This window comes from Seriola lalandi, unplaced genomic scaffold, assembly GCF_002814215.2.
Source record: "Seriola lalandi dorsalis isolate HSWRI2012SDOR001 ecotype SW California unplaced genomic scaffold, Sedor1 jcf7180002054572, whole genome shotgun sequence".
In the NCBI taxonomy this organism is placed as follows: domain Eukaryota; kingdom Metazoa; phylum Chordata; class Actinopteri; order Carangiformes; family Carangidae; genus Seriola; species Seriola lalandi.
Window position 1 is genome coordinate 1,562,649 of NW_019525125.1, and position 25,615 is coordinate 1,588,263.

Here is a 25,615-nt window from a genome sequence, read left to right on the forward strand (position 1 = left end):
ACTTTTCTCTCTTTTACTTCTTTTCCTACACGGTTCCTCATTTCAAATGCTATCTGCATCTCAAATTATGCCAGATTCATGACAGCCCCCCTTACTTACTTGAGTTTCTGAGTCAAGAAATGGTAGTAGTATTCCATATTACAGTTATTAAATTAGAAAGATTTTAGACTTTGATTAGCTGTCAACTATTTAGAGCAATCCACCGCAGACCACAGACCAATGTAACATAAATACCCACCCATATTTTCCACTTTTTATTCTTCTTGTTGACGCAAATCAAGAAAGAAATGCAAACTCTTTACACAAAAGACCTGTTTACGGTCCAGGAGATAGCCTGTCAGCAGTTTTTTTTTTTTTCCATCCTCACAGACTTCAGTAAACCCTTGACCTCCTGAAAATTTTGGATTTTACAGCTGAATGACTCAGGTGGCCCCAGGCGGGCGGGTGCAGCCGAGCTGCCAGGGTCATAAAGTGGCCGAATGAGAGCTGCTAGCCAAGTGTTTGGGTCTCTCTGTTGATTCTGCGAGGGTATGTCCAGGACATTTCAGAGGATGAAACTATAATCATCACAGTCGGACCTTAAGGTAAGTCTCAGCTACTCTTATCTGGATAGTTAGACGATCTATTTTCTGTCTACCTCAAGACCTCAGAGTCCTCTCTTAGTGGATTAACTCTGAGGGCCTTATCGGAGGGGAGCGCAGCAGCTGCTTCACCTGGTCTGTCTGTCTGTGTCTCTCTGTCTGTCTGTCCGTCCATCTATCTATCTATCTAGACAGATCTATCTGGACAGAGATATAGATATAGATATTCTGTAGCATCATGAAAATTTCAGAGACAGGAAAGAAGTGATGGAATGGGTGAGAGGGAGCTGACAGGGTCAGGACAGACAGTAATGGATATTTGGACCCCTCTGGTGAAAATGTGAAATGGTGAAGACGAATGAATGTAGCTGCCAACACTTACAGGGTCCCCTCAGTATAACAGAGAGGAAACCCCTTTACCTACAGAGTAACAGAGAATCACTCACACAGTCAATAACAGGGCTGAGTGATGTGTCCGAAATCATTGTCACAAGGTGAAAGTTCGTTATTGACCTTAGAAATAGTTTGACAAAAAGGCCCTAACTTTAAACATATGACTTGGTCTTCATCACAAGCATCCATCTACTGATGAAAACCGAGAAGCTGAGATGTGCTGTAGTTGATAGCTGCAGAAGCTCAAAGTAAAATATGATACGTAATAGTAAGTTGTTTCACTCTTATGCAGTTGATCAGACAACAAATTTGTAAAACATAATGTGCAATAATCCTATTGAATTATCACCCATCCAGTCAATGATTATTTATAAGGATGTTTTAAATGATGATCATTCACTATTCTCTAAAAGTAAAAAATCACTGGACATTTGCAGAGATCAAATCTAGAAAAGAAAATATTTGCAGAATGCTGAAAAGTTGATATTTGGCCTTTACAACCTATTTAATTCATTTGTAGATACTGTAATTATAACTTGCACCCACACATATGAAAGTCTCATCCAGCCTGGCCTATCAGCTTGCAGTAAATGAATATGTGCAGAGAAATGCAGAGAACATACACAAAAACGTAAATCCTTCAACTGAAGCTCATCAACATGAAGGGAAGGAAGGTGAGACTCGACATACTCTTGAGCCACCGGGACACATGGTTGCCTGCTCATGGTCTAAACTCACACCAGTGACACAGTAACTTAGAGGCCACTGATAGAGTCTCGTCTCAACCTCAAATTGAAACCAACAGTTTCCTTTGGCACCACAGTTTGTCAAATGGAAGCAAAGGTGTGTGAGGGGAGTCTTGCATTTCAGGCTGAAGAGATAGTGGGATGAATCACTCGGGTGGGTGGGGGTTTTGTCACTAAGGGGAGGAGGTTTAACTCCATGGAGCAGTCAAGTACAATGTCGTTCAGAGCAGAAAGCGGTGACAGCCAGTAGTTTAAGGGCAGCCTGCGGGGAACAGAGCGGTGTGTACTGATAAAGCAGAGGAGGCACAGACACCTGGCACGAAGTTGCTGCACTGAGGCAGAAGCACAAATCTTGGCTAAGGAGATAAAAGATGGGGGTGTACAATGAACAAGGGTAAGGCTATTGATCCTAATTTAGAGACTCTGTGCAGGTGCAGTACATTGAAGAGATGTGAGTGAACTTTGAGGCTGGTTTTGCATAATTTAGATTAATTTGACATCTTTTGTGTAATTTCTGCACTATAATTTTCACTTTGGGAAAACTGTGAGGTGATATATTTCTGAATTAATCAATAAAATAAGTAGTGTAAATCCTTCATAGTTAATTCTAAATAAGACATGCATATTATGTTACTTGTGAAAAATGATAGGAACCTAAAACATTTTTAAATATTTGTCTCTAATTTGCTTGATGATGATGTTTGCTTTAGTTAGCCGGTCCCTTAAAAGAAAGTCATAACTTCAAAATTTGTCCACATCTATTTAATTTTATTTTGTGACTGTATGTCACAGGGCAGCCGTGGAGGAACCAGAGGCCCGCCATATGCTGATCCAAAAGAGCAAAGGAGGGTCCCCCCGCCATCGCCCCGTGTCAACCCGCCTCCCCCTCCGCACACGGCTCAGCAAACGTCCCGCCAGAGACTTCTCCACTGACATGATGTTTGTGGGTCAGTTCCCGTGTTTGTGTAGATCTGCCAGGGAGAGTTTCTCATTTTAAAGGCAGAACTTTTACTTTCAAGACCAGTTTTTTTATTATGAAGAGTAATAAGAGACATTAGAAATAAAAGCAGGAACCATATATATATATATATACACATACATACATGTATGTATGTATGTATATATATATATATATATATATATACATACATACATATATGAAATTATTTTAAAGGGGCACTCTACTCAGCCTCTGAAAATAGTTCCTAAATTAGTTCCTCTGTGGCTCTGTGGCTTTCTGCAGTCTGGGAAAATGAGTCTGATGATGTCATCAGGTTTATCTCTGCTTGAACTTTCCATTTCATGTGTTTCTTATTACAAATTTTGTGGAAGTCCACCACAATGGTCAAACGTAAATATAAAATAAGTCGATTGTGACCTTTTTCTTAGCAGATATTTTGACTTAGTCACAGTATGAAAAGGGCAGGCGTTACTGATAACATTACTAATAACATTAATGATGACGCTGTTCTTCCCGAGTGTCCCAGTAAGGCATGTCAGTGTGAAGTGAGTCAGCATGTGCAATGTGGTTTCTGTATGGATACCTAAATGTCTAGAGACTGCTGTGCTCATCTCTTACTGTAAAGGCTCCAGTATCTATCACATGCTCCAGTAGCATGTGATAGAGAAGATCTGCTGTTAATATCTAATGTTTAGTTCGTTAGATAACATATAATTCTTGCACAGCTTCTGTCTCCTGACGAGGTTCTTAATTATTATTTACAACACAGTTAATAATGAGAATTATTATCGGTACCACCGTTAACAATTCTCAGCCAGTCCTGACAAGACACAGAATGATTCCATAGAGCTTCTATGTAAACAAATCTTCATCTAGTGTCCAATCAACTGTACATCCCCTCCTAATCTGCCTTCAGGTGCAAGACTGTGAGCTCAAATAGCTTCTATGCAAAGACAGGATAACATATTGCTACTCCAAGGTGTCTCTGGAGCCTGTTTATCAAACAAAAGGGAGCTTGTATGGCTACTAATGAAAAGGCTAAACAGAGGTGGAACTCTCAGTCTTGAGGCAGAGATACATTAAAACATACAGATGCCTTCATACAGGGCACAAGCAGACACTGAAAAAGAATGAGAGATTTTGGACCAACTTGTTAGACAGCCCTCTCTACCACCATCATCACAACACAAAGTGAGTGAATACAGTTTAGGAAGAAAAGTGCTGAGTTCCAGAGGCCTGTTACTTCTCTGCCAAGGAGCATTGAAGCTGCTCAACACCAGACGGTTAATGTTGTTTTTTCCTTTAATTCGTCTTCCATCTGTGGATTTGCTGCCGAATAAATTAATCATCATTTTCAGTCCACTTTCATCACTCCTCTTTCTGCCAAGGATGGCCATGGAAACCAGTCAAAACAGCCCAGTACTATTGGATCCATGCCTAAATGTGCTTTGTTTACTGCTTTTACAGAAAGATTTTTTTTTTTAAGTGAGAAAAGAAGCCTGAAGAGAAACATTTTCATTTTCATCCAAATGTATAATCATTTTTTGATTATACATTTGACACTAAAATTTCTTTTTGCAGTTGTGGCAGCACCATAAAGATAGGCCTAATAAAATAACGAGTGCCCTGCTCTGTTTTGGTAGTCGGGGGATGGACCCAGGACGACCCATCCTGCTTGGTAGAGCAGTTCTGTCCTGAGTACAACGAGTGGAGAACAGCGGCACGCATGGTCAACAACCGTGGCAGTGTGGCTGTGGGCAATCTGGATGGCAAGATCTATACAGTGGGTGGAGAAGATAACGTCCGATGTTACAGCAGTGTGGAGAGGTGAGAGACAGTGCAGTTTCAAAACGTCTTCCATTAAAATTTGTGCATAGTTATCTTACCGCTAATTTGGCAATTATGTTCATCTCCAAAGAACAATGTCAAATTTTCTCCCACGGTTTTATCACTTGAAGCTGTTTAAAGCAAAGGATTTTTTGCTGTAAGAACCTCACATGCTCCTTTGAATCTCATCTTCCAGTTATTATTACAAACATCAAACTGCAGTGGTTGTAATTGAAATTGTTTATTTTGGTTTATTTTTGATTTTCTGGAATAAGCTGGGTGCAGCTCTGATGAACCATTTCATTACCTCACACTGGTTATCAAAGTGGGTAAATGTGCAAGTAAGCATGTTGGAGGCGGGGTGACAGTTTCAAATGCCAGTCGTCTCACAACAAGTAAGAGCTGCTTTTGTAGGGCAAGGGCTGAACAAAGCGGTCCACACCAGGAAGCTATTGGACATGGAAAGACCTCTGGCCTTCTTCTTGTATAACTTATTACAAAGCTTCAATGAGATTACAGTACAAACATTTGTTTTACATTGTCATTTACATTTTTTGTTCAGTTTCCTGACCAAGATAGCAGTAACACAAGAGAATACAGAAAATAAAGGGCAAAAACAGGCATGGTGGAGCAGTGGTTAGTACTATTGCCTCACAGAAGTAATGTGCTGGGTTTGAACCTGCCGTTAGAGTAGGTTAATTGGCAACTCTGAATTCCCCGTATTGTGGGAATGGATGTTTGTCTCTATGTGTCCTGTATATGGCCTGTGATAGCTTGAAAATCTGTCCAGGGTGTACCCTGCCCTCACATAATGTCAGCTGGGATTGGCTCCAGCGCCCCTAAAAGTATGAATGAATGAAAAGGGCACAAAAGATTTATATGTCCAAAAAGACTTGGCTGTGACACTGTAAAATCAACCCTGGATATAAAGCAATAACCCAGTTTTGGGCAATGAAAAACTACAGCACACACAGAGGAAAACATAATGTGGGAGGCACATCATTTAACCCACTGACGGCCTCTTTAAAATAGTTGTGCTTTATCACTACATTTGTTAGAGGAAAGAAAAATGTATTTCTACGAGTTGTTGTTGTTTACATCACTGAACAATAGAGGTCAGCATTAAGGCAGAAATCAGATGTAGAGCTTTTGACATTACTGTAAACCCAAATTGTAACCCTGAGCCATTTTTATTAATGAGCAGTGGACCACCCAGAATCCCCTTTTTTTTCAGGATTTCCCTCATCTGCTGGTGTTGCCTGGGTATTTATTCCTCATAGGCATAGGAAAGTCAAAAATAAACACACATATACCCTGCTCTCCTGTAGCACATTTTATCCCACTTGCTCTCCTCCTACTATATCAGATGTCTCGAGAGGAGCTGGCTCAGTTCCCAATTCCCACAGTCACTCCTTAAATGAATGCTAGTCAGCTCACCCCATAATGATCATCCCCCAGCTGGCTGCAGACCAGTAGGGGAAAGACCTGCTCCAGACTGATCTGCTGTTAATGGTCTGAGTCAGCTAGCTCTCATTTTGGTTACCGGAGTGCACCCAGTCTCTGAGGGGTGGTAACAGCGCTGTTGTGACATTTCTGACGTCACTCAAGCAAAAACTTTGCCAATTAGAGGAAAGTGTTGTTCTGTGGGATCTGGGTTTTCTTCTAATGGCCTTGAACGCAGAGGAAACGATTTTTGATGGCCTCCCAGTGGAGAGGAAACATTCTGGCTGATGTTTACACAAACACTCGCACAATTAAAAATGCTCTCTCTCGGTGTGAATGTGTGTTTATGGGTGTTCCTCAAAAGCACACAGTGGCAAGCGTACAAAACAAAACACTTAAAAAATATATGTTATCTGTGAAAGCTTTCGTCTGTGTCAGTTCTAGTCAAGTTTTTATCACCAGCAGCTGATTTTACCCACCACCAACACTTTGACACCCCTCGCTCGTTGACCTCCATCATGCCAGGTACAGCCCAGACAAAGACAGCTGGAGTACAGATGTAGCACCCTTGAGCAGCCCCCGCAGCGGCGTGTGTCTGGTGGCGATGGACGGATACCTATTTGCTATTGGAGGACACGATGGCATCACTGCTATGAATACTGTGGAGAGGTAACTGTAGCTTGAGTGCTATTAAAGATCATTATCTTCTAGAATTAATTGTGAGTCCTCTTTTATAATCAATGGAAACAGATGAGATGATGTTCAAGACATCTGATTCACTTTTAACCCTTGTATTTATTATTTTCTCCATCAAATCCTGCAGTCAAAAGGTTTTTCTTTGGTTTTTGTAAAGAAGATAAACATGTTTAACACAGATTTTCATTTTTCTTTCATTCTTAACATCATCTGCTACTTTTTCCTTATTTGCGCCATAAGCAAAAACGTACCTTTTTTTTAAAAAAAATGAAGATAAAATGAACGTGGAATGAGTAGACTGTGTCTTATATCCAGAATGAAAGCAATAACGATCTTAATTACCTGACATTTCTCATCACTTTGAAAGCAATCTGAAGTGGCTGACTCAGAGGAAGGAACAAAGAAATGATTCATTTGAGTTATGCAAAAATGTGAATGATTGACGCAATATTTGTTAAGTTGGTCCCACTAACCTTCAGGTCATTGTTCTAGGTACGATCCAAAAATGAACATGTGGAGCAAACAGGCAGCGATGCTGACCAGACGCACCAGAGCAGTGGCTGCTGTGCTGGGGGGTCACCTGTATGTGATCGGAGGGAATGACGGTGACATGGCTCTGCGCTCAGGTGAGACATGTGACTACGGATTAAGGAACAGTTTATCTGACGTTAAACCTCAGGCACTCACATATTCAGTCAGTGCCTCCATTAATCTGTCAATCAGTTCTCCAATTAATCAATATACTGTTGAGTCTAGTGAAATTGCACATCATGGATTTCCAGAGCCCAAAGTGAGGTCTTCAAATTGCTTTTTTTAACAGCTCAAATCCAGAGTTATAGTTGGAAAATGTTAAAGTTTGATTATATACGCACGTTTAAAAGGCCCCATATTGTATAGTGAGATATCCATGTGTTTTTTGATTATAAAGCAAGTCTAGGTTCTATATTAATACTGTGAAAGTATCAAAGCCTCAGTCCACAGAGAAGTGAACACAGCCTGTATTCAGAAACTGAGCCTTAAAACGAGCCGTCAGGCTGTAACTTTGTGATGTCACAACAAACCATGCCATGCCCCAATCCCAGCCCAACTGGAGCCTCCATTCAGCCTTGCGGGATTTGGTTTCTCTGATGGTTTACCTGAAATCTGCTATATTTTTATTTGATAACTGAGAAAACAGTCTCTTCTGATTGGCTCACCGACTGAGATCTGAGCTCCAGAGAGAAGCCTGAGGGGGGGGGGTGTAAAACTACATTGAGATGGTTTTTGGTACTTAAAACCACAAATATATCTTATGGATATCAACACTTCAAATAAAACACTGGAAGAGTAAAAAATATGGGACCCTTTAATAGTCAGTTCTTGTTGAGTTCCTATGTGTTAATGTGACTTTGTACAACTGGCACAAATTATACAAAGTAACAAAGAATACAGGAATGCCACTCAGCAAATAGTTAACTGTTATTTTGTGAATTGACTTGTTCCCACCACTATTTTAAATAACCCCAGCTTTCTTTGACAGCTCTTTGAGGTCTGGCAGGACTGAAGTCAGACGTAGTGACAATGTAGTTTCTGCCTGTATCCCACATTCTCACACACACACACACACAAACACACTCACGCACACACACACACACACACACACACACATACATACACACACACACACACACACACACACACACACACACACAAACACACACACACACACACACACATTCTTAAACCCCTTGACCTTGCCAAAGATAAATGGGGGTTATGTTGTGCTGCCACTTGTCTGTTGACTATTTCAGTCTCTGTGAGAATTGTACGTCACTAAATTTCCCACAACGTTTTTTTAGGTTCCCATCAAGTGCTTTCGAAAAAACAGTTCAAAATTACAATATTTGTGGATCATTTTAGAGAGACTTTTATGTAAAAATAGACATTATATTCATATCATCAGGATCCTGCTTTCTGACAAACACTCTAAAATTGTAATAGATCAATATAACCTGGCCATTTTTCCAATATAAATATAAACACTGGCTGTCTGTAAGCTACCATTACTCATACAGAGTGTGTAGTCGTGTATTATATGGTATATATGGCCTCTGACATCTGCTGTCCTCTATATGTTCTCCAGTTGAGCGGTACAGCCCTGTAGATGGTACCTGGTCGATATGCGCTCACATGCTGAGTCCCAGGGAGAACGCCGGCTGCACCGTGTACCTGGGACGCATCTATGTGGCCGGGGGCAAAGACGAGCTCAACCTGGAGCTCTGCGCTGCTGAGAGGTTTGACCCCGACACCATGAGGTGGTCGCCCGTGAAACGCATGAGGAACAAGAGGAACAACGTGAGTAATGGATGACCATGACAGATCACATGTAAGGGCTCCACTCTGATTTCACGTTCAGGGTATATTTACATACAAATGATAAAAACAGGAAAGACGGAGACGAGATACGAGTGAGGAAAGGACATAATTTTCTTTATACAGATTATCTAAGATATTTAAGTAGATGTTTAGGGTCTCATTACCATCTTTGGATCCCACAGTCTAAATGTTTTGTATTGTATTTAAGGTTTTTGACCTGATGATTGTTATTACAAAGCTATTACAATAGAGGGAAAAAATAGTCAAATCTATTCTATTCAAACTTATTTGTTTTCTTTATAAAATAAAACACTTACTCTTGTGTTTTGTGCCTCAGACGTCCCTTGTAGTTTTCAATGGTGCCTTGCTGGCTGTGGGAGGCTCTGATGGTGTCACCAACCTGAAAACAATAGAAGTTTACAGCCATGAAACCAACACATGGAGGTAAGAGGAAACCTAATGCTGCCACATCCTCAATGCTGCTTAGTGCTCATTGCTGTGGTGTTTTTTTTTTGTTGTTGTTTTTTTTGCTGGAATTCCCCAAAAATCACTCATCATTCAAATAACACCCAAAGAAACAAACATACATTTGTTTCTATTCCATTTTATTGTTGTTTGCAGGAAACATAAAAGCCATAATTATGCTTTAAGAAACAGGCCGAAATGATTCATAATCAGTTAGCAGTGGCAAGCCATAATGTGCAAATGTATTTACATGGAAACAAGAAGTACAAAAGATACAATATATTTGTATCTAAACCCACAATCAGTATTTTAGCAATAGGGGTAGCATCTACACCAGGGGCCTCCACCTTTTTTTACTCTGAGAGCTACTTTGACTAAATAAAATGGACTGAGAGCTCCTTGTGTCTTATAATACTGGTTACATTTATTCACACATTGTATCAAAACATTCAAACGTATCTCCAAATCAAAACAGATGAATAAGATAATTTAACAAGTCATCAGATATCAATATCAAAAATTCACATTTTGTACCAAAAACAGCTGAAACTCACATCAGTGAGTTTCAAAAATCCGAGCTATCATTCAGCCAAACCTGAGCACACTGACATGATGACAACATTGCAAATAAATGTTCATAAATCTGCTTAGAAATCAGAGAAAAAGAAGCTCTTTAGTAAGTAATACAGTGATAGTTGTCAGCACATTCAATGCTACATAACAAACAGGAACAAATAGCTAATTCGGTACACTTAAAACGTGGGCTTAACTCACTTACTGTAATGCATGTCAACATATTTCCAGTTTCCTGGAAAAGTAGATTTACTGAGTGAAGTTGTGTTGCTTAAAGTTCGTGCTATGCATCCATGGTTTGTACAGACTATATTCTCAGCATCTTTGGGTGAGCCGCCTGTTGGAGACCCCTGGGGCCGGTTTCACAAAGGTGTCTTAGGCTGGTCTGTAGTGTTGGGTCTTCCTTTTGCTCATAGATTAGTCTAATGCAAGTAACTTTAGGCCCCAAATATTAGACCCTTTACCCCAGGCTACCTCAGGTCTAAGACCAATGTAAAGAGAAGAGCGATATCACCCAATGTAATTGCTCCAATTAATTAAAATATAAATGTAACGTTTAATGTAATTAATGTTACAGATTACTGTCTATCTTTCCATTGTGATAGAGTTGTCAAATAAACTTCAAGCTCAGTACAAAAAATACTTTACATCAATACAGTCTGCTGCTTACAGTCAGACAAATAGAGCCACTTTGTGATTCATGCACCAGGCTTTATGCAGCCTATGTACAGCTTCTATATATTATATATGCCTTCAGGCTGCTCACTGAATCTGAGTGCTTCGCTGTCTGAGTCTCACTGTTTCCCTCTCCATCTGTTTTTAGACACTTTGGAAGCATGAAGAGCAAGCATCCGGGAGGGAGAGTGGCTCTGCTGTGCTGAGACTAGACAATGTTCATATTATATGAACATGAAGGAAAAAAAAAAAGGTGTTAGAGAGAAATAGCCCTAATGGATGTACGCCGGGCTCCAGGACACATTGTGATATGGTTTAAGTAAGGCAGCATAATGACTGAATAATTAAGGAGTTCACTCCAAAACGAGACATGCCTGCATTAGTTGAAGCTGGCAACCGCTGTTACAAAACGACTGTGAGCATTACAGCACATTATAGGCTACCAGGTTACCATTAAATTTACTGGTCTTTTTTATGTCTCTACCTTACAAAGCAGAAATATTCTATTCAGATTAATCAGTGGCAAATACATTTCAGGTTGCCTATGAGCAGATCAAGTTTTGGATTGACAGCCTTCAAATACAGAATGAATTTGGCACTGACCTTATATTTGCACAAAGATAATCAGAATGTGAAACAGGACAAAGTGATCTAGTGTTTTAAGGGATAGTACATAAGTACCACTTGTAAATATTGAGATGTGATACTCAGTCATCATTGTACTGATTAATGTGGCGCAACAGGCATGAGGCAAAGACATGAAATGAATGTTAACGTGGATTTAATGCAGGTAATTTGTTTAAGAAGGTTCAGGATTTGGATGTGAAAGAAACACTTATACAGTAGCTAGGATGACTGCATGAAAGTAGTCATTTTAGCCTTTATATATTGTACGATGCTTTGAAGGTGAAAAACTCAGGTGGCTGTTGGAAGTGTAAAAGGTGTACTGAATGTTAAACCGACCACGGATCCTTTAAATAGGGATATTGAAGAAAAAAATATGTTGTACGGGAACCTTCTTTAATCGCTTCAGTCAGTTTGAGACATAATTTTAGTCTTTCTTAATTCATTTCTTAATTTCTTTCTTTTTTTCTTTTCTTTCTATGTAGATGTAAATCATATGACACATTATGTGTGTGCCTCAGCTTCTGTGAAATTCTGTGTTGCCGTTGCACTGCAAATGACCCACAGCAGTAGAGTGTAAACAAATTTCATCATAATTCATCGTTTAGCTTGTGTAAACATGACGAAATGGGATGGAAAAATAACCAAATCAGCTGGATCAAGTTATGGAGAAGAAATCTCGTTGGGACTAAAGATCCTGGGTGAAATAAGCCAATGAGTGAAATCTGACTGCTGGCATGGGAAAGCATAAGTAGCTGTGTGGGCTTTAAAATGATGACGCTCAGAGCTCTTTCCCCTGGAGAATAATAGGCTGAAATGTGGAGAGGCTGAGCACAAGGAACGCACGTAGAGCAACACGGATTTTCCGGAGAGACACACAGCAGCCAGCTCCGTCTCCCCACCAGTCCCTCTGCGCACATAAAAATGAATATCTTTTTCAATTTGAGAGGAACAGTTGTGAGGCAAATAGCAGAAGACAGAGCTCTTCCAGGTATGTTTTAACAGAAAAATAATATGTGTTGCCTATTGTGATATTGTGAAGAAGACTTTGCATGTTGTGTTGATTCCATCACTGCTGTTGGATTTTGTGAAGTTATGAGAAATTGAATAAATAATAATCTGGGGACTGATTCCAGTGCAGGTTTTTTTTTTAGGTAAATGTATAAACTGGTCATTTAAATCCTTGGTCTGTAAGATTATGTTTTAGTGACTAGTATGGTTGATTTCTTCATTCACATGTAGCCTACACATACAGTAGACTAACAAAGTTGCACTTTCTACCTCTTACCACCAGATGACTCTGACAGATGAGGATATTGTGCATACACGTGATTGACAGAAGTATTTAACCCCATATGACATTTCTTATAAAGCAGAAGGAGTCTTTGTTTGTCTAGACATAAACCCGCTGTCTTACAACTTTAAATTCAAAGACAAGCGTGATTTTATTTGGCAAATGGTGTGGACAAAACCATGACAACGCAGAATTACAGCATCTACAGTCAGGTGTATTCGTTTCACACACACACACACACGAAAAAAGGATTTTTGTGAGAAGTTTCGTGACAACTTCAAACGCATCAGCTCCCTCTATAGAGACAGAATCATTTCAAGCTTCTCCGGCAGATGGCGAGGCACCCGTGGGTGACTTCAGGTTGAGAAACGGGCGCCCTCCTCCTGCTCTTTCCTGGGGAGGAAAAGGATGCTGATGCTGACAGGAAAGCGTGGAAACCAACCGACAGCCAGCACAGCGCGCTTTCGTGATGTCCTTATTTTAACTCCGCTCGCCAATGTCAGAAGACATCAACGGGGAAAGCCTTAAGAAGCGCGGCTCAAGGGGGTTTTAGACCGGGCGTTGTGATTTGTGATCAGCTTAAAACAGTTACGGATTGCGAGCTAATTTAAAAAAGAACAGACGGCAAGTGGAAAATCAAGTTGATAATCCACAACATAACAGTTCATCAGTTCTTCCGCCGAGCTATGTAGTTCGTCAACAGTAGCAAACAAAGTTGTTGCTAAGCGACAATGAAGTCCGTCCGTATCAGTGGCGTTTTTTTGCGGTCTCGCGCATTGATATTTAAATTAACCGTCAGGTGTGCGATAATTTACAACGGTTTCGAAGGCACGTCAGCCAATCAAAGCTGAGGGCCGGAACTAATTTTTCCTCATAAACGTAAATAACCCAACTAGCCAGCACCTAGACAGCTGTTTAGTACTGGGAGTAAGCTAGCTTGTTCATGACCCGTCTTTCCGTCATCGAGAGGCTCCACGAGGATTAGTTTTGATTTACCTGAAAGCTTAAGCTAACTCCGTTGGACTCTTGTTTGCCACCTGACCACTCGAGTCGATTTCCCTCCCCCTTGTAATTGCCATTTTCCAATGATGACAGAGCTGTCGCAGGGACACGTTGATGGCAAACATCCTCTGTCACTCAGGCAGTACTGTATGGACAGTCTTTGGAGGTCTACTAAACCAAACCTATGTTTATGATGATGGGACCTTGGACAGAAGCGGGAACACAGCCAGGTAAACGAATTTAGCAAGAGGTCAAACCGTGTAGCCTATGTTTCTTCAGGGAGCCTGACTTTGTGGTGCTCATTTCTGAGTTTAGCTACTTAACTTGTAGAATAAGTAAATAATGTCTGTTGGTCATAACATTGCCATTCATGCTGAAGGGAATTTGTAGGGAAACTTCAATTATACCATTAAGCTTGTGGTTCAATTTTGTTGCATTTTCTATATTTTAAACATTGTTATACGTTAATGCTTAATTTTGCAATCGTGCTCATATGGGAGTTTATTGTGACCTTCCTATCCATTTGCAGACTTTTTAGCTAGTGTGCCTCTAAGATTTATAGTGGATTTAATTACAGATGTTTTGGTTGATCAATGGTACATGATGAAACTCATGACCAAAAGTGACAAGGTTCTGAAGAATGACTATAGTAAGTAAATGTGAGTGTGCACACTGTGCAGCCTGTTTTAGCATGGAAGCTTTTCAAGGCTTTGTGCTGTAATTAACAAACTTTTTTAAATATGATGATGTGTTTCTGAGATAAACCCTTGTCCAAATGACAGTTTTATTTTTGCCTAACCACACTCTTACAATACACTGTCAGTGTCCATAAGACTGCATATTATTTTCACATGTCTTATTAGTCAGTTTTGATTCATTTTTTTTTTTTTTTTTTTTAATTCTTCCCACCCTGGGCCTTCTTATTTATTTAGAGACCCATTTTATCCCTGCCTTGCATCTACTTTTTTCGCTTGATCTGTTCTTTGGTCTGAATCTTTGGTATTCTCTCCATTAAGTGGAGACGGTCTGTTACCGGGAGCAACTCTGTTCGCTATTATTGTGGTCACTTTGCCTCATCCATTATGTCAGCTCTCAAAGGTTGCAGACTCTGTATTTACACAGGGGACAAGGTTTATTTTACTCCAATGGCAGACTTTTCTTTTCTTTTTTTCCTTATTTTATCTTTTCACTTGGTTCTTTACTCTTCCGCATTCACCCTGTTTATTTCCTCTTCTCCTCTCCTCTCCTCTTCTCTCCAACACACTCATTTGTCATGACCCCACTCTCTTTCCTCTGTCTGTGCATCTGAGGCTCTTTGCTTTCACTGTTAATCAGGCAGAGCATGTCTCTGGGTGCTATTAGCGCACTCAAGGCTGCCCACACTGTACTATGATGACCGCACACACAAATACACAGCTCTGTATTACCCACTTATTGCTCCCTCTGTAGCACTTTAGAGGGAAATTGAAGCAATCTTAACACTAGATACGACTAAATCATGTGATTTAAACATGTAAAAACCATTTGTTAAATTAGCTGAACATGGATTCACTCAAGCAGAAACACACACATTAATGACAGTATATACATTCTTACACATTCATACAGTGTACAGAGGTGTGGTAGAAATGTCACTGTCCTGTTTCTCCCTGTTTTGCTTCATGGGCAGAAAATGGGTTTAACACCTCCTTGATAAGGGGATCCCTGCTAGCCATGGCTGCACAAAATAAAACCTATACCGTAGGGTGCCTCCAGTAAACACATAACAGGAGGCAAGTAATAGATGATTGACCCTCCCTGAAATGCTACTTTCCACTTTATCAGAATATATACTATAAATAATAAAACAGCATCAATTGGGCATGTGTGAGACAGTGAACACATTAATATTAAAATGCACCGTTGCATTAAAGTGTGTCTCTGTAATCCCACTCTGTTTAAAGAGTGGCACATTTCAGAGGGCTTGCTCAACTTGGAGCAGAGTTAAGCTGCGACACAGGCAGTGAATGTAATCATGTTACATCCTCCCCAAGTCTTAACGAGGTGAATTTTTAATAAGTGTATTTAAACTCTCATCCCTCTCTTTCTCTCCCTCTGGTTTGTCAATCAAACCCCCTCCACAAGAGGCAGCCATGAGCCCTCCACGCCGACCATCGAGTTCCCATGGTGACAGGTAATTTCCTTAAGCACTTCATTCCCCTACATGTGACACTGAGTGACATTGTAGAAACACATATACATACACACACAAATATGTAGCCAGTACTGTATGCAGTAGACACACACAATGGCATACACACATACTATTGTAAGTAGGTGGGTTGCATTTTCATGTTTGTTTCTGTAATAACCTGACACTGTCCACTTTGACGGGGGCAAAATTTTAGTGTTTCTTTTATGAATAATGTATACGATTGTATATGTTGATTTGATTTTGTTTGTTAAAACGTGATGCATATGAAATAGGACAGTTTGCATACATAATCTGCATCAGTTCAGACTTTCATGCATGACTTGCTTTGACTCCGAAAATGAGGTCCCCGTTTAGCAAATCAAATCATCTAAGTTGTTTTTCTCAACTGTGTTTGACATTGCAGATGGAAAAGCTTAGGAGTTAGACGAGCTTCTTCATTCAAGTGTTTGCATTATTCAGATGAGGCCCAATGAAAATATTATCAGTTGTTCTTATTAAGTCATCCTCAATAATTGCAACTTAAGCCATATTCCCTGTTATAGACCATAGTCTGAACATTGATTGTTTTGATTGAAAAGTCCGCTCTTGCATATCATACAGCCCTTTAACTGCCCTCACACTTCCCAGAGCATTGAATCTTCCCACCAGTAATGGACTTTTCATTCATTGCCTTGAATTCCCTGCATTAACAAATTATCTTAGGCGCCTTATTGTTCTGTCTGTTAACTTGTAAATTGAGCTGTAATATGAATCATTGTAATGTAACAGGCTCTCTTAGCAGACCAGTGCAGAAGCTGGAATACTGATGTGCAGATACTGCTCTTCTCATACAGCAGGCCCTCCACTGAGACCCTGCAGAAGAATAACAGCAGCAACTCAGGTGTTATTCTGGACATCTCGGCTCTCAAGATGGCAGATGTGGATTCAGAGGTGCCTCCTCTTCCGCCTCGCTACCGCTTCAGGGACTTACTGCTGGGGGACCAGACATTTCAGAATGATGACAGGTAACATGACGAACACTATTACTGTACAGTATGTAGAATATGAGAGGCTGCCCAGGGCTTTTCTTGGAGAGGGCGCTTTGTGTTTGTGTGTATGTGTGCATGCATACATCTACTCTATGTTAAATCTCCCGTGATACTTGAAACACTGTTGTCAGTGGTTAATGATAGTCCACACATTCCAGAAGTTACATATATGTTGTGTGTTACAGACTACATTGCTTTCCCCCAAGCTGCCTCATCTACTTCTACTTCAGTTACTGTTTTTCTGCATTGCCCAGAGTGGCTTTTCACAACAGCCCCCTAGAGAATGTGGCAGGACTTAGCTGTTGGTTTGATGTGTAGGTGGATATTGCAATGGAAATAGAAACAGTGGAGCAAGAGGTTTTCTAGAGAAAAAGTAAGAGTCTTGCTCCTCATGCAGACTTTATGGCTGTATTGCGCTTGTTGACTATATGAACTACTGCCAACAGGGAAATGGGTATCCCTGCCTCTTCAATGATGACTGTGTCTTACTACTCTAAGTGTCACATTGGTTCAAAGTCACTTTAAAAACAAGTCTTTCCTCTCTGATTCAAAGTTATTGACACAAAGATGGACAGTTATCCACAGAAACAAGAAAAACACACTGAAATTAGCATAGAAAAGCAAAGTACATCAAGTAGTGTTGAAGTAAATTTGAGATTGCATTTTCCTCTTGCTTTGAGCTAAGCATGAAATAGCCCCTCCCTTGGCCCTTGACTGTTGTAACAGTCATTAAAATGCTTGAGTGTTTCGGAGTCTCTGAAGAGCTCAGTTGTTGTTGCGGTTGCAGAAGCAGACCAATGGATGCTGTTTGCTGCCCAAGACGGGAAGAAGTAACTGAGAGTCAGCCACAGCTGAATACTGTGGAGCTCTCCATGGTGCTGAAATGCAGCTCTCTCTCTCTCTCTCTCTCTCTCTCTCTCTCTCTCTCTCTCTCTCTCTCTCTCTCTCTCTCTCTCTCTCAGGCTAGCAGCATTGGCACATGGAGAGTACTGTTTTATAGTCCTCCCATTGCTTTATCAGTAACTTTAAATTTCAAAGTTACCATGAGACTCATTACTTGAACTTTATTACACTGTTAAATCCAGTTTGCTGTTTGTTAAAGGATCTTCTTAAGACTGCTGTAAACCGTTGTAGTCCATTAATATTGGCAGCTGCCTGTGGCCTGAGGGTGTTTGACATATCAGAGATGGTTGATTTAAAATCAGGCAAGTACCTTGCCTTAAGGAGAGAGGTTAGCTTAGTTCTTATTAAAGAAGCTGGAAAAAGAGAGGGCAGAGGTCTCATCTCCACTGAACGGGCCATTTCATGCAAGAAATTTAAGATACCTTGTTTTATCTTGCTGTGCAGATACTGTAGTTGCTGTTTGATTTTTCTGAGGTTTTGAGATATCCAAAATGGAACCTCTGCTTCATTTTAGAGCCCTCATTTTGTCGATGTGTAAATTCTTATTCTTATATCATCATCGATGCACCATTACCAAGAGGCTGTCTTTTTTGTCTTGTAGATTTGCACACCTGGTTGTGCCTGTAACAATACCACTGATTTATAATTTTATCAATAGTTGAATCTGACTGTGAGCACACTGTGTATGTTATCTCTCAAACCCAGGCTGCTGGTTGTCAGCAGCAGCTATGCTTCATGTAAAGAGTCGATAACCTTAATTGGATGCCTTTTTTGTGTGTCGTGATTAGCTCATTGATCTGTATCGTATGAATAAAAAATGAATATCATCATAGGTGAAAAGTTACCTTAAACCAAAAATGACAAAATATGAAATAAATATGAGAATCTGTTTTGCCACCATAGACTCTCCCTCTTTTTTTTTTCTTCTGTTGACTCTCCTCCGTCTCCCTGGCTCCCTGCAGTACAATGCTGTCAGTATGTTTTATATCAATGTGAGGCCTTTTGTCCACACATAACATTTACAGTGGTCCAGTATTTGACCATTTCTCTCCACACATTGGTCTCTGTGTGCCTTCCCAACGTATGTAGTGATTTCTCGGTATTCAACTACAGATGCTTTGGCTTTGTTTTTTTGGCTACATGCCTGTTTTGTCAGCACTGTTGACATAAAGGATAACAAATGGTTTGAGCCAAAGAGATTTTAAGTAACACTCGTTCGTGGTAAAGATTACACTACATATTAATTACATGCAAATACAGTCAACGTACAGTAGCATTAGGCTTATCTTTTAATAGACAATGACATGTAGGCTTTGTCATGACGACCTTGAGATGCTGAAGTATGGCATTCAGGCTTGATCTGGATCTTGGATGCGTAGATCATGTATGTGTGTAAGAGTAAGTGTATGTTTTGTGTGCCTGTTTCATCCAGTGGGTCTCCTGTGAATAGTTTTCTTGATCACTATTCAATTGCAAAGGGTAATTAGGGCTTGTTGCTGGGTTACCAACACGTGTGTGTGTGTGTGTGTGTGTGTCCGTCCGTCCGTCCGTCCGCATGCTAGGTCTTGTAACAGAGCTAGATAATTCCCAGACCCTGCCATAACAAACACACACTGTAAATACTGTAAATAGCAGCTTTTCACACACACACACTCATACACACATCTGTACAGTGTGTATGTTAGGAAATGACTAAATAAGAAGAAAACACCACTGTTGACAGTGTCTTCTGTCACTGGACAGAAATTGCTAGTTTCTGAGCTCTGGAGTGGAGATGGAAGCAGACGGTGTCACTGAGCTTTGGGGACACTCTATTTCGTGGTTGATGACTTTCTGCATGCTCATGGTTGTGATGTTGATTATTTCCTGTGCTGATGCTTTGTCGAGTGTAAACCCTCAAAACAAATTAACCCCTAGAGGGAGAGCCAGAACAAACCCCCCCCCCCCCCCCCCCCCCCTAAACTATTCACTAAACGTAATACATTGATAGAGAGGTGTGGCAACAACAGCATTCAGATGCACAAACATCTTGTTACAAAGATGGTTTAACCTAGTGACCAGTATCGTTACTGCTGTCCACTGCATTAGAAAAATGTGTCTGTGCACAAACAAGACAGGTACACAATGCCACATTTGAATCAGGAAGTAGCTCTGCAAAAAACATATGTTTATGGCTGCCCAACTAACTCACATCTTTGTGTTTTCACTATCAAAAATGAATAGGTGGTGCCTCAACGTATGTATATTTAGTATACTGTCATATTGTGAATTCAATGGGAAATCACTTTTGGAGCTGTTGATAGTGTAAATAACCAGACAGTGATGTTGTAATCTAGCAAAAGAAATCCTACTTTATGAAATTAATGTAAAAATCCCATATCACCATAAAGTTGTCCCACTCATTGATTTGCAGCATTGCCCAAAAAGGTCTAATACAGTCCTTCCCAACAGTTTCTTGCTTGTGACGGCCAAGTAGAGGTTTTTGGAACAATGTGCTTGAAGGGTAATGTTCCAAATTCCTGCCAACTGACAAATTTATAGTCTACCAGTAATTGTCATTGTAAGCCAGTTTTGATTAGATAATATTGTTGAACTGGGCGTTTTGTTTATAATTTGTCTGTTCAGTTGTGTTTCTTAACCCTACTTGGCTCTAGTGACGTCATAATGTTCCGAAATCTGGCATGTCAGTGTGGATTAATTGGTTTGTTTTTATGTCTGTGGGCAAATGCAAGGTTTTCAATGTGTGTCACTCCAACGGTGTCAAGGCAGGGCAATAAGCCCTTTTGTGATGTTTGTATGTGTGTCCTTGTGTATCAGTTCATCTCTTTGTGGATGTGGGCGTACAGTGTGCTTGTGGGGAGAGCAGGAGGGGGTGGGGGGGTGGGGGTTTCTTCCTGGACTGTCATTATCTCCAGGGTTGGGTGTCAGAGGTATGTAATGACAGCTTGGCTGTGTGGGAGCTGAAGAGGAACAATCACGCTGAAGTCATGGGTCTGACAAGGGTGTGTGTGTGTGTGTGTGTGTTTGTGTGTGTGAGTGTGTGAGAGAGAGAGTATTGTCTCTGCAGGTGTTCGTGTATGTTTTTTCTCAGTGTGGACACTCTGGTGTGTGTGTGCCTGTGAGTGTCTGATTATACATCCGAGTGTGTGTACGTGGGTTTGCTTCTCAGTTTGTCAGCCAGCAGAGGGGGGCCAGCCTCAGTCAACGTCAGAAATAGAAACAAGCCACAAAAACACTTTTGTACATGCCGACAGGGTTGAAAACAGAAAGAGCAGCAGGGAGAAAATTGGTTCCATCCATCGTCTCTGTGCGTGTCTAATCTTGTTTCCTGGGCCTTTTTTTTCTCCTCTAATCAAGGCAGCATGCTGATGGGAGTAATGTTGACTGAGATGTTAATTGGTCACTAAATCAACTCTTAGCACTTCCTTGTGAGTCAAATAATGACACTTGGAGTGGTGACCCAGCACTGATGCATGTTCCGATGTCGAGCAACAGCTAGGCGCAGTCATGGATCATTCAATCATCTTGCTGTGAAAATCCATTATGACAGCTTGATGTATAAACTTCTGAGTTGATCAACATTGATTCTGATATGTTTCATAACCCAAGTTGTTGAATTTTCCTCGGATCCTCTGTCAATATATTTTATGGTAAATCAGAAAATGTGATGTTTTCATATGAAGAGAGGGGTTTCATCTCTTGGAGACCTCTTATAGATAGATAGATAGATAGATAGATAGATATTACAGGACCAAGCTCCAAAGGGAATAAAGTGTCAGAAGACAGTAAATGTGCACTGATGCTGGCAGCAGCTGTTTGTTTGCACTGATTCTGTGGCAGAAGTGACTGCTGGGATTTGATGCCTGGATGATTTCTATCTGAGCGAGTTCAGGAGGCTGATAATAAGATAGGGAACAAAGACAAAGCGGGAGGTGACGAGCAGAAGGAACTCAGAAACCCAGAGGGAGGGAATGAGGAAGATGAAATAGATGACAGATAGGAGGGAAGAAGGAGGGGAAAGGACCAGAGAGAAAAGAGGCTGATGATGTGAAGATGATGAGGACGATTAGGTTTAATAAGTCATGAAGGACTAACAGTTGAGTGCTCTCATGCTTTGTTCACACTTCAGGCTCAATTCCAAATTCCCGCTCATTTCAGATTTAGAATGGCAGTTCTCATTTATCTGATCAATGCAGTAATGCTGAGCAGTGTCAACAAGACACATACATTTGTTTATATAACAACAACTAAAGATATTTAGGTGTTGTGTGTCTGTGTGTGTCTATAAGTGGAAATGTATCATGATGATGAAGTTTATGGTATGGTCCTACAAATTTCTGTTAATGTCAACACACGATAATGTTGCTGGCAGACATTAGCTCCATGCTTTGGTTGAAAACGCTGTCTACAGATGACTTGTTTTAAAACAACAATCCTTTTAAAAGTAGCCGTAAATATGCACCTGATGTCTACATCATTTTTTTTGTGCCAAAAGTCTGAGGCTCTAAAGTTACATAGTCCCGGGCAAAAAGTCAACATCCTCACCAGCTGATGACTTATGTTATGCTACATGAAGAATGAGCATTGCTCATACACATTGCAGTGTAGAGCTAGTCCTAGAATTATGGGTACACTAAGGAGAAAATTATACATGTCAGTATCTTTTCACTTTTAGCCTTATGAGAAAAGGTGAGTTTTTCAGTGAGTTTGGCAAATGTATACCTGTAACAGTGGCTGGGGTTTCTTGAGTGTAAACTTCCTCAAATACAATAAAGAGCAGGACAGGTGACAGGTTTTTTTAATGTCATCTATAAACCCTCAAACTAATGTAGTTGACTAATGATGTGCTCCTTTCCTTTGGAGGTAACGCTTGATTATTATTGTAGGCGGTATGCTAGTTAGCAAGCTTGCTTTGCCCAGCTATGGTTGATAAGATAAAACTGGACATTGGCTGTTCTGGGAAAGGATTTAGTGCATCTTTAGTTGCATGGAGGTTGACATGCACAAAGACCTGTTTCTGGACCACAATTCCATGAAGTGAAAATCATTAAATTTAGTAATGATAACAGTTCTTCACATCTCAGGTTGTGACCACAAAGTTTCCCGACATCATCTCTCCTAAACATCTTATGTGCTTGAAAGTACGAGTGTTGTTACCGGTTCCACTTAGCAACCAGAGTTTGCAATTTAGACCATAGGTGACATTAGTCACCACCATCAGCAGAGTGAGTGGGCGACACTTGAGGGCTGCTAGACTTGTTCTCATCAGCAACAGAGTGACTGTGTGTCTCTGACGTGCTGTCAGTTTAAGGATTACTCTTTGTGTCACAATGAGGCCCCAAACATGTTATCCACATTCTGTCTATTTTATCATAATCTATGGAGGCAAGTTTGTCCAAAGGATTTGTGCAGCCAGTGAGCAGAACCTGGAATGTGACCATGTAAACAGTGAAAGTGTGAGAGAGAGAGAGAGAGAGAGAAAAATGACATGCGACAGGCATTGCATTCCTGAAAAGCTCAATTTGAACAGGGCTCCATTTCAGCAATTTCTGCTCAGATTTATTTCCCTTTAACACAGCGGAGGTATTATTGAAAGTGGCACACATGCTTAAGATGAAAAAAATGAAAGCGCACAGCTTTGCTAAAGGGCTTTTATTGGTCTTCATATGAAATCATTACAGTGGATGAGCACACATTCTCACAGGGATATCTCAATTGGGAAAGACGATTAGAGGTAGACTGCAAAGAGAAAATGATCGGGGGGGGGCGGGTGGGTCCTGAGAGAAAAACAGGATTTCCTTCACCCCTCAGAATGTCTTCCTCTTCTGGGCCATTGCATCTTTGTGCCTGGAAATCTCTGACGCATTTGCTGTTTAGCTCCCGTGGTTTGTCTTGCCAACTTAATTAGCATCGGTGCAGTTCGCTCGTCAGACTTTAATAAACAGCTGTGATGATGGAGACAATTTGATGAGGATGTCAGCCCTGTAGAGGGGTTTCCGGTGTTGTGGGTGTGTGTGAGACATGCAGCATCACATAGAGGATTATCCAGGAATCACAGAACACAAGTAGCCTACTTCCACTAGTTCAAAGAGATTCAATCAAATGCATGAGGGCCAAATCTCAAAGCTACATTAGAGTCAAAGTATGTGCTTGGTTTTGTAAACAGTTTGCACAGTTTTGGCCTTGACTAGAATAATCTGAAATACTAATCAATTATGGCTCATGAATGTCTCATACTGGTTTTTATGTAGAATAAATTATGAGGAGATTTAATCTTTGGTGCTGTACTTATTTGCCTGCTTGATTTTTGCCTGGTCAAGACAATCAGGAAAACGTTTCATAATCAATATTGCTGTTATGGTTCACTGATCACGGATTTGCAGCATTATTTTAGTAATGAGCCCAGAGAAAATGACTCGACTGCCTGCCGCTCTAGTGATGTTTTTTGTTTTTTTTCTCTCACCTACTGCCTGTTTACTTAGACACCATCTAGCAATTATCTCTCTGTTCTTTTAAATAGAATCTTTGTCATTCCTGCTTTCCACGAATAATGAAACATGGCTAATTTCTAAATGCTTGCTGTCTGTGTATACCTTTTTGTATATGTTTGGAAAAGACATACAGTTTGCATAGTACACTCCACTCGTATCAGCTGCAAGTGTTGCTGGCTCTTGGCTCTTGTCCCTGAGGCTGTGAAATTCCTTAAAAGTAGAACTGGGCTGTGTGTGTGTGTGTGTAAGTGTGTGAGTGTGTATATGTGTATATATATATATATATATATATATATATATAATATAGTATACTGCAGTGATATAATATCAATGTGTTGATATAGTGTAACTTTGTGTATTCCTGGGACATACATTTTATTACTTGGTCATATAACCACATATCTTATGACTTTGAGTTTAAAAATAACATTGAAATTCATTAGTCTGATATACATGTATGTTTGTACTGTGAGTCAAATGATAAAATATATTGTGGCAAAAAAACACTGAAATTGATCCAAGTGAGTCTCCCTGATTTATGACAGAAAACTATATCTCACCTTTTTGGGGAGATGGCAAGTGAGGAGGCCATCACTCAAACAGTTCCCCATACAAGGATCAATACAGACTAGGCTGTGAGTTATTACTGAAGAAGATGAAAAGTTTCTGCTACTATCACTTATGAATTTTTTTGCAGTTGTTCACCTACTTTAAAATAAGAAAAATAAATTTCTAGCTACATCCACAAACACATGAGCTGATTCTCCCATTTCATGCAAATGAGAACAGCATCATCGCTGCTTTTTGGCGCACCATCATGCTGGGAGCATTTGTTTTATTCATGAAACTGTTGAACATGGCCTATTTGTTAGTAATGTGGCCTAATAAAAGTGCCTGCATATTTTCAGAGGTTTAAATTGGAAATTGTAGCTGTATGTCGAAAAAGAAAACAAACAAAATAGCAGGCATAGAGGGTGAGTAAATGCTGCACATATATCTGCACAAGCTGAGGTAGTATTTGTTTCTTCTTCAACAGGGAGTCTGATCTTTTCACATTTAAGATATAAAAAGACATAATTTAATAATCTCTTTTTTTTTTTTTTTTTCCAAATGAACCATTGGCTCTGGCACACTCAATTTTACACAAGTGAACCTTCCCAGACATCTTCGTTTTTGGAAGAGCACATAAGGTTATGACCAATAAATGGGTAGTTGAACCTCTTTGCACGAAAAAGCCTTTGGCAAACCAGCAGTCGGCGAGCAAAAGCTTCCCTCTGAATGCGGTGCTCCAGTGCGTGCGTACACTCCTGTGTGTGAGCCTGCCAGTGGCACTGGCTAGACTTCTTCCCCCTCTCTGGCTATGC

At 40.3% G+C, this 25,615-nt stretch overlaps 2 protein-coding genes across 3 annotated transcripts in view; both read left to right on the plus strand.

Annotated features, from left to right (window-relative positions):
* Positions 1-482: 482 nt before the first annotated feature.
* On the plus strand, positions 483-12,469 carry LOC111663034 (uncharacterized). 2 transcript variants are annotated; one of them, XM_023417082.2, is made up of 8 exons: positions 483-584; positions 2,513-2,667; positions 4,325-4,508; positions 6,477-6,620; positions 7,140-7,273; positions 8,770-8,981; positions 9,340-9,446; positions 10,864-12,469. In XM_023417082.2, exons 2-8 carry the CDS (start codon positions 2,544-2,546, stop codon positions 10,919-10,921), a joined length of 963 nt encoding a protein of 320 aa, XP_023272850.1. In that variant the 5' UTR covers positions 483-584; positions 2,513-2,543; the 3' UTR covers positions 10,922-12,469. The 2 variants fall into 2 exon arrangements, with proteins under 2 accessions (XP_023272850.1, XP_023272849.1); XM_023417081.2 differs by lacking the exon at positions 483-584 and adding an exon at positions 1,899-2,114.
* A 3,258-nt stretch (positions 12,470-15,727) lies between these two features.
* The window catches only part of kcnt1b (potassium sodium-activated channel subfamily T member 1b), a 68,209-nt gene continuing 58,321 nt past the window's right edge, over positions 15,728-25,615 (plus strand). Inside the window, exons 1-2 of the mRNA XM_087176879.1 lie at positions 15,728-15,808; positions 16,663-16,833. Of these exons, the coding sequence (XP_087033005.1) occupies positions 15,768-15,808; positions 16,663-16,833 (212 nt within the window). The 5' untranslated portion in view covers positions 15,728-15,767. The remainder of the gene's footprint in view (positions 15,809-16,662; positions 16,834-25,615) is intronic.

What these genes read in the sequence shown, in the direction of transcription:
- LOC111663034 (XM_023417081.2), top strand. Translation starts at nt 2,092, where the DNA reads ATGGGGGTGTACAATGAACAAGG. An exon ending in TGTTACAGCAGTGTGGAGAG is followed by an intron (nt 4,509 to 6,476) that starts GTGAGAGACAGT and finishes CCATCATGCCAG; the next exon opens with GTACAGCCCAGACAAAGACA. An exon ending in TGACATGGCTCTGCGCTCAG is followed by an intron (nt 7,274 to 8,769) that starts GTGAGACATGTG and finishes TATGTTCTCCAG; the next exon opens with TTGAGCGGTACAGCCCTGTA.